Source organism: Rhipicephalus microplus, chromosome 1, assembly GCF_043290135.1.
Source record: "Rhipicephalus microplus isolate Deutch F79 chromosome 1, USDA_Rmic, whole genome shotgun sequence".
Taxonomy (NCBI): Eukaryota; Metazoa; Arthropoda; class Arachnida; order Ixodida; family Ixodidae; genus Rhipicephalus; species Rhipicephalus microplus.
This window is the reverse complement of record NC_134700.1, coordinates 226,931,161-226,939,079: the sequence shown is the minus strand read 5'-3', so window position 1 is coordinate 226,939,079 and position 7,919 is coordinate 226,931,161. Positions and strand designations below refer to the sequence as shown.

Genomic DNA, 7,919 nt, shown 5'->3' with positions numbered 1-7,919 from the left:
TCTGTGAAATTATTCGCAAGTCAAATAACTTCTCGCTTCTACTTCAGCAATTTTCCCTTTTGTGATATGAGCGAAAGTGTTTTTGTGGTCCTGCATGTTCTTTTCAGCTTCAAATGAAATGCTTTCTGCTGAGCTTGAAAACTATCCAGTTGCCACATTTGTCTTGGTCTGGCGTCACATCTTTGTCCTTGTCATGCCGTTTTTTTAACTAGCTAACGATTGCAACCTTATTCATTTCAACTATAGCTATAGCGAAAACCGACGCTTAACTCAGTGCAGAAAGTAGAAAGTTTTCTTAAAAGAGGCATCTCTCTACTTCTTGTATGTTTAAGAGTGCGATAGCTCTCCGAACATTCCCGGAACTCTGCTTCAACATGTTCGTGTTCCTACTGACACTTCGCTATCTCATTTCGTGCCAAGGCCGTTTATCACTGTTCGTTTTAACGCAGGAGTGTTAAAGAGCTTGTTTCACAGAAAGTTTGGCGTCGGCGTCGTTGGTTGTGAGCTAAAAATCATCATCCTATGCGTGACCTAAAAATTGATAACGAGGCAAATAAAATAGTACACAAATTCTGAGTCAAAGTGGGGATCAAACCCGGGTCGTTAGCGCGTCAAGCGGATGTTGTACCACACAGCTACGCCGCTGCTTGTGGATACGATGGAAATAACTTCTGTTACGTGGAAATACATTGAAAGTAATTCGTTCGTTACAAACACACGCTTTTGTATACATGCTTCACAGTGCAACATCAAATATTGCAGTAATAATGCGTGGTACAAGCGTACATTATCATCGAGCGTCACAACATGTGATTATCACAATTACTACATGGTTTAAAGGTAGTAACCGACTACAAAAGGCACGCACGTTACTGTGCCTATTCTCTTAAGGCCACGTAGGAGGTGCGTAGCAAGTTTAGAGAGATTTAATGCACTAAGTCATTGAAGAATGCACTTGGGACAGGATATCGCTATCGAGTTGAACTCTTAAAGGCGAAGCTTAAGAGTCCTACAAGCTTTTTGTTTTTTTTTTGCGCCGCATTTATTTACATTCTATTTGAAGGATGACATTCTGACGCTCAGTTAGATTCTCAAGCATCAAAGGGCTTGTCATCGATGAATCGTGTGATAAGGTCGAGTGCTACGTCGGGCTGGTCGTAGGGCAAGATGTGACCGGCATTCCTAACCAGAACTTGCGTGAAGTTCCCCACTTTGCGAACGTAGCCAGCGACGCCATTCCCGTCCGGCCTCTTCCAAATCTTGCGTTCCGCCTTATCGAAAGCTTCCTTGCCCGACCACGGGATGCTGCTGACGAAGTTGTCCGTCAGCGGGTACGCGATTATGATGTCCAGTTGACCGTTGTATATGAGCACCTTGTACTGCGGCTTATCCATGAGCGATGCAAGCCACGGCTTGACGGACTGCATGATGTCCTCCTTGAGATGGCTCTCAGTGGCGTCTCCGTTGTTGAAGGTCAGGTTACCCACGTGAGTGGCCTTGCGGATGGCGGGTGAGTCGACGAAGGCGTGGTAGTTGCCGAAGCCCTCCGGCTCTCTTGAAAGAAGGAAGTTGTAGTAGAAGTCGAGGCCGGTGACGTTCTTAAAGTACGACGGCTGAGAGACGGTGTCGCCGTTGATGAGTCTGTCGAAAACGAGGAACGCGTCCAGGTATCGACCTCGCTTGATGTAGTCCACGCCCCGCTCAGTTTCGGTGCGGACGTGGTCGGCCTGTCGCCGGTCCACAAGGCCGATTTGATACAAGAAATCGGCGTAGTCGAACATTGTCTCCGGGTCGACCATGCCGTCCCCGATGGCGATTCCCCGCAGGTTGATCTTGACTCTGGGTGAAACAGCTGTGTCGATAGCATGAGCGATGGCCGGTACGTACTTCCCTGTAACAAGGAGACGTGGAAGTTTAAATCAATGGCACCTTATATTGAGTATGATATGCAAGGCGTGGTCATCTAAATTTCTGTGGATCAGTCAGATGTGTATCCATAATGCCAAAGGAATCATTACGGGAGCCGTTTCGAATGGAAAGTTGTTTTTTTAGTCATTTACTCATACTAATACTCTGCCGTCGCTCTGCGGAGCTTTATGTGACCTTCGTGCATCACGAGGAAATGTGCATCTTACAATTAACGACTTGGACTGGGAGGATTTTTTCAGGTAGAGTTCTCGATAGAGTTATTGACGTCCGCAAACATTTTTCGGTTGCCTCCACTCCGTTCGTAGTTTTTTTTTATCGCCATGTTTCGGCTGTTTTATGATCTATTTCATGTCAGAGCCTTTATTCGTAACCCTCACCTCTCGTACTCGAAAACTATTGGCAGAGCACATTGTATTACGCTTAATAAGACGTGAAAGAAAGTTGACCTTGCGTAACCGAGAGACATCAGGACGCAGGTTAATGGAGGGTTTGCTTAGCGTATACTGACACTAAAGGCGCTAGCACGACGACAGACAAATGGCGCCCTGTGTGTATGCACATTTGCCTGCCATCGTCATCGCGCGTTTAACCTGAGAAGAAGGGAGAGATATCCTTCTATTCACTAAGACATTGCATCCTGTTTAAATTTACCTGTATTTCACAGTTATCTGTGATTTAATATTTGTCGAACGTTAAAATACTAAGTGGGGCAGATGGCGTTTTGCAGCTTAGCAACGTAATTCTCCCCAAATCTTGGGCATGCAGTCGCCAATGAGTAGTGCGCAAATCGTGTTCAGTGCTGATGGAGCGAGACAGCCAGTTAACGCCAATGCTGTCTTGCGCAGCTCGAGGCCCTACATTCAGGAGGCAACCCTTGAGTGAGCAAAGGGGGTAGTAACGGCCTACTTGAAATAGTTCCCTCTCTAATCCGTTGCTCCCGTACAAAGTTGCTCAGTCATTCATTCGTACCGGAAAGCACCGACAATAGGCTTTGAAAGCTGACGTGCAGACGACATAACTGCTATACAGTTAGAGAGAGAGTGAGGGAAGCAAGGGCTATACAGTTTTAGTTACAGATCTGTGCAACGAACGGAGGGTCAGTCACGTTTTCCGCACGGTGTCTCTATTACGTACGTCTGCGTTGCCAATTCATTATTCAGTTTTCCAGCACTTATCCGGAGCGTAAAACAAACGTTACACACCTGCGTACGATTCTCCTGTTGCGTAGAAGTCATTAGCCGCGTACTCGTCGAAGAGCGTGAAGAACTGCTGGAGGGCCTCGTGCAGGTCCCGGCCGACGTCGTCCTCGTTGCGAGCGTAGCCGTTGTCGTCCTGGGTGAAGCTGAAGCCGGCTCCGACCGGGTTGTCGATGTACAGCATGGAGTAACGCTGAGCCCAGGTGGTGTCGCGAAGCTCTGGAACGCCACCCTTAGCCACCAGATACGGCCCATGCTCCACGAACAGTCCGAACAGAGAGGAGCCGCCCGGTCCACCTTGTAGCCACAGAACTACGGGTGCATTCTCGGGGTTTTCCTGTAATCCCGGACAAGGCCATTAGTGAAGATTAGGGCCCCGTTTTCTAATGCCCTGCTATTGTGAGAGTGCCGGCTCGGCTTTTTGGTTGGCTTCTGACGAGAAAAGACAGGCTGAGTAGTAGCTGTCTGTAGTGCTCGGTGTGTTTCGCAATGGCTCCTAGAACTTCCCTGTAGGTCCTTACAGCTGCAACCGAGTCGTGTACTAAGCACCGTGACATAACATGACAACCACCCGCTCCAGTTTGTTTATGATGGCTAGCAAGGCGCACCAGGTGGGACAGGTCTGTAAGCAGGCAAATTTACCATTTCTCTGATAGATGCTGTGTTCTCTGAAACCGAATTGGGGCCTCTTTTTCATGAGACGCCATTGGCCGACATCTTATCTCCAAGTTTATTATCCACTATAAACTCGTTTTAAAGATGTGTTTGTGTTGTAGTCGGGAAGATGAAGTGAGTGGCTATATGTCCTTTGCAGTATTGACAACTTTACGCTCCCCAGTCGCCATACATGCCTCTCAGTAAAACCGAAGTTTCACTTTTCTCTTCGCGCAAAATAATACTCTCAACGTGATATTTAAACAGGTTATCTCATTAGCCATTTACGAATCGTGGTGGCATGCCATGGTGGCGATCGTAAGCAAATCCTGTGCAGTACCAGGTAGCTTGCGTTGGACTACCAGATATATGCATCACGCTGATGTTCAAGTCTCTCGTTTGAAGAATTATTAAGAGCTTTATTCCTAATAATTAATTATTTATTTAATTATGCTATCTATATAGCTCAGACGTGAGTAATGTCGCCGTGATCGGCGCTGACGGGAGCTTTCTTTCACCCGTCATGCTTGTAACGCTCACGATCTAGCAGAGCTTCGGGCAGGAGTTTCTGGACAACTTACCTTGGCCGGGAAGAACCAGAAGAAGAGGTTGTTTCCGTACTGCTTGTTGACTGTGAGGAATCCCGAGTAGCTCGGGAAGTCCGGCACAGCTCCCAGCGAACCGACGCGGCTGAGGTTTCGCGCACGCTCCAACTGACCGGCTTCGATGAGCGGAGTCAAAAAGAGCGGCTCGCCTACGTCATCCAATCGCGTCTTTATTCTGCCGACACTGTCGGGCCTGCGGATGCACGCACGAATAAGAATATTTCAAGCAGGAACAACTTACGCATTTAGATCGAATGAAGATCACGTTGCTGTTATAATACCTGGTAGCCTAAACGTTAGCCGACGTAAGCCGACATCAGCCAACTCTCTTGAGCACTAGCTATCACTTTGTCATATTTAGTCAAAATGAGCTAGCTTTATACGCATGTCACACAGCACAGCTTTGATCGTGACCGGGGCCTGATTATCATAGAATTTTACCATTGTGGTTGGCTATCATTACAAGCGAGTCAATTACTGCCGAGAAAGTTGATCTTGATCCAACTCGATCACGATCAGTGTGACCCCGGTACTAGGTAGCGCCCCAGTTTTTGTCAGTCCCTTGTTTTATTTTCTTTCTTTTTTGTCCCTTTCGCTCTGTTTATGCAATCATGAAATACCAGCTATAGGTTACCCTGCCTTAGGTAGCATTAGTATTCAATTATAGCCAATATAATTTAACACTTTACGATAGTATTCGTTTTTTTTTTGGTGAACGCCCGTAAGCACTAGCCAGCATTATACATTACTTATTATCAGAAACCAGCGTTATTCAGTTCCAGTCAGTGCTTGTAGTGTGCGACTAAATAAGGAAAGGCAGTACACAAGTGCTCGCTGTTCACAGATATTGATTGATATGTGGGGTTTAACGTCCCAAAACCACCATATGATTATGAGAGACGCCGTAGTGGAGGGCTCCGGAAATTTCGACCACCTGGGGTTCTTTAACGTGCACCCAAATCTGAGTACACAGGCCTACATTTCCGCCTCCATCGGAAATGCAGCCGCCGCAGCCGGGATGCGAACCCGCGACCTGCGGGTCAGCAGCCGAGTACCTTAGCCACTAGACCACCGCGGCGGGGCCTGTTCACAGATATTGGCAGGCTAAGACATTTGCGCTTATAAATTCATCCTCGAAGAACTTTCTTTTTTTCCTGTAACAAAGTGATGTTTCCGTGTGTTCTTCTTGTAACACCCCTACATTCGCCCTTTGACGCGCAGGAAAAATGTTATTATTCTGGTTTCCTTCCAGCGTAATAAATTAGCCTAGAGAGTGAACGGTGCCCTGCATTAATGCGACAAAAACAGAAACGTGCGCTTCAAACTGAAGTCGAGCTCAACTTTGCGCGTTGTTTCCCTCTTATATTGCAGCAATAAATTAATAATTAAATTAATGTTACCAGCTCATGAAACTCAAGGTGCAGTTATTTGTCAGAAAACGTATAGGAAAAAAAGTTATCACACGCTGAGCCGAATCGAATGCACCTTTTTTTTTTTTCTTGAAAGAAGATGCAGCTGACAACGGGACTGTTTTTTGGGGTCACAGCTCGCTGATATCACGGCTTGTGCAAAACTATCAATAGACTGTTTAAGCGCGGCAGTATTGTTCTTCCCGCTTCACTTCCTCTTCCCACTTATGCAGTGTTCATTTGTGAAGCTTTTTATGGACTATTTTTCTGATGGGTTTCTGTATGTTTATTAACTAAACAAACAATGCCACTGTAGCGCATGCACACGAAAATGGTTGGGTTGATGCATTCGACGTTTTATGACATCGTTAATGTCACGTCGTGGCATAGAAATTAAAACTAAAAAGAGAGTCATATAACAGCGCAAAGTGGCAGCGCACATGTGTTGAATGTAAAAACATCTATAAGATATACTGCGTAGGGGACACAACGCACAGTGAAGACGTCAGCGCGTATCATTTAGAGCGAACCAGAGAACCAGAGAGAAGGAAATTATCGTTAATTCCTCTTTCATAAAAATTATTCGTAACATAATAATGAAACGTGTCTCTATGGAAGCAGTCGCATGCCGGTTGCGTGTTAAGAAATACAATCGGAACATTCTGTATTGCTGTTTTTATGGCATTTAGCTGGCGATTGCCCTCCGACTTGCAATTGCTTGCTTAGTAGCGATGATTTGTCCTCCACCCCCACCTCATACAAACGCCCAATTTATGCTACCTATTGAGTTCTTTATCTTCTGGGTTCAACTGTAAGAGTGACAGAGAAAGATAGTGGAAAGCTAACAGTTATGAGAAGGTGATCAGATTGGTAGGTAAAAAAATAACCACGTAAAGTATACAAAACAAAACCTCATAATGTTAAGGAATGGATGCCCCTTTCTTTCCGAAGCCGATTCGAAAGAAGAAAGAAAAGCCACATCGCATTTCTTGAGGATCACAGAGATCCCTTTTTTGGCGTATAACCCCGGCTTCGTGATCTTGGCTTTCATGAAAACGATACATTGAAAAAACGTTCACTCACCCATTGTACAACCTGCGCATTGGAACACCGAACCAGGCCTGAGCGCCTGCGATCAGCACACACAGCGCCAACACGGCCAGCTTCATCTTCGAGTGTTCAGCTGACAGGGCAGCGATTGTCGACAGTGGTTTTCCGTAAATGTTCCTACGACGCTCCAAGCGGATGTGTTCCGGTTCTTCAGCAGAAAGCAGTTGCGCAATGAAATCAGGCAGTCCTGTGAATTTTACACGTGTACGAGTTCGAGGATACGATGGAGTGCTGTTTCGTGGCTCTCGTTGTTGTCCTTATCTCCCTTACCGATAAAGACTGCATGAAAAAAAGAGGCGGTGCTCTGCCTCGACCCTCCGCCGCCGGTATCGGCGAATGGCTGGCTCGTGAGCCCTGCCTGAAGTGGCTTTGTGCGTGAGCGCTTGCATTAACAGGTATGGACCTGTGGGGATTGCTTTTACGGAAGCTTGGGAGAGGGGATAGTTGGCCGTACAGTGACACAGCAACATAGAACGGATATTGCGAAGTGTTGTTGAATGTATATTTTTTAGGGGCGAAGCTCCTTATGGCGTGGCTTGTGCGTCGCTCGTTGTAGTGCGTAATCACCGGTGGCACATACCCGAAAGAGCGGTTCTTAGAAAGTCCGCTGTATGGCGGCACTTGTATATGATGAATACATAATGAAAAGACATCAGATGGCTGTATTTGGAGTGTTCACTAGATAAACGGACGGATGGAAATACAGATAGACGGACGGGCTGAAGGACGCACGGACGGACAGACAGACAGATGTGTGGACACACGGATGGATGGACATACAGAGGGACGGTCGCACGAACAGACGCACGGGCGGATGGACAGACAGACAGACGAACGAATGGACAGACGCAAGAACGAACGGACGGATGGTCGGATACACCGACTGTCGGACGGACAAGCGGGCGGGCACCTGGACTCACGGAAGCACGGATGGCCCCACCAATCATCATTCACTCCGTGGATTGATTTTTTTCGTAGCCTACCACGTGTTACTCATGTCTGGCCAAGGTATTATT

The 7,919-nt window shown here is 46.7% G+C and overlaps 1 protein-coding gene across 1 annotated transcript; it reads right to left on the bottom strand.

Moving 5' to 3' along the window:
• Positions 1 to 910: 910 nt before the first annotated feature.
• LOC119166773 (putative serine carboxypeptidase CPVL) lies at positions 911 to 7,445 on the bottom strand. Its single transcript, XM_037418114.2, has 4 exons — positions 6,877 to 7,445; positions 4,361 to 4,577; positions 3,132 to 3,462; positions 911 to 1,891 (listed from the first exon to the last, which is right to left on the bottom strand). Exons 1-4 carry the CDS (start codon positions 6,960 to 6,962, stop codon positions 1,092 to 1,094), a joined length of 1,434 nt encoding a protein of 477 aa, XP_037274011.2. The 5' UTR covers positions 6,963 to 7,445; the 3' UTR covers positions 911 to 1,091.
• Between the last annotated feature and the right edge of the window lie 474 nt (positions 7,446 to 7,919).

What these genes read in the sequence shown, in the direction of transcription:
- LOC119166773 (XM_037418114.2), bottom strand. Translation starts at nt 6,962, where the DNA reads ATGAAGCTGGCCGTGTTGGCGCTGTGTGTGCTGATCGCAGGCGCTCAG. An exon ending in ATGCGCAGGTTGTACAATGG is followed by an intron (nt 4,578 to 6,876) that starts GTGAGTGAACGT and finishes GTGCATCCGCAG; the next exon opens with GCCCGACAGTGTCGGCAGAA. An exon ending in TCTGGTTCTTCCCGGCCAAG is followed by an intron (nt 3,463 to 4,360) that starts GTAAGTTGTCCA and finishes CCGGGATTACAG; the next exon opens with GAAAACCCCGAGAATGCACC.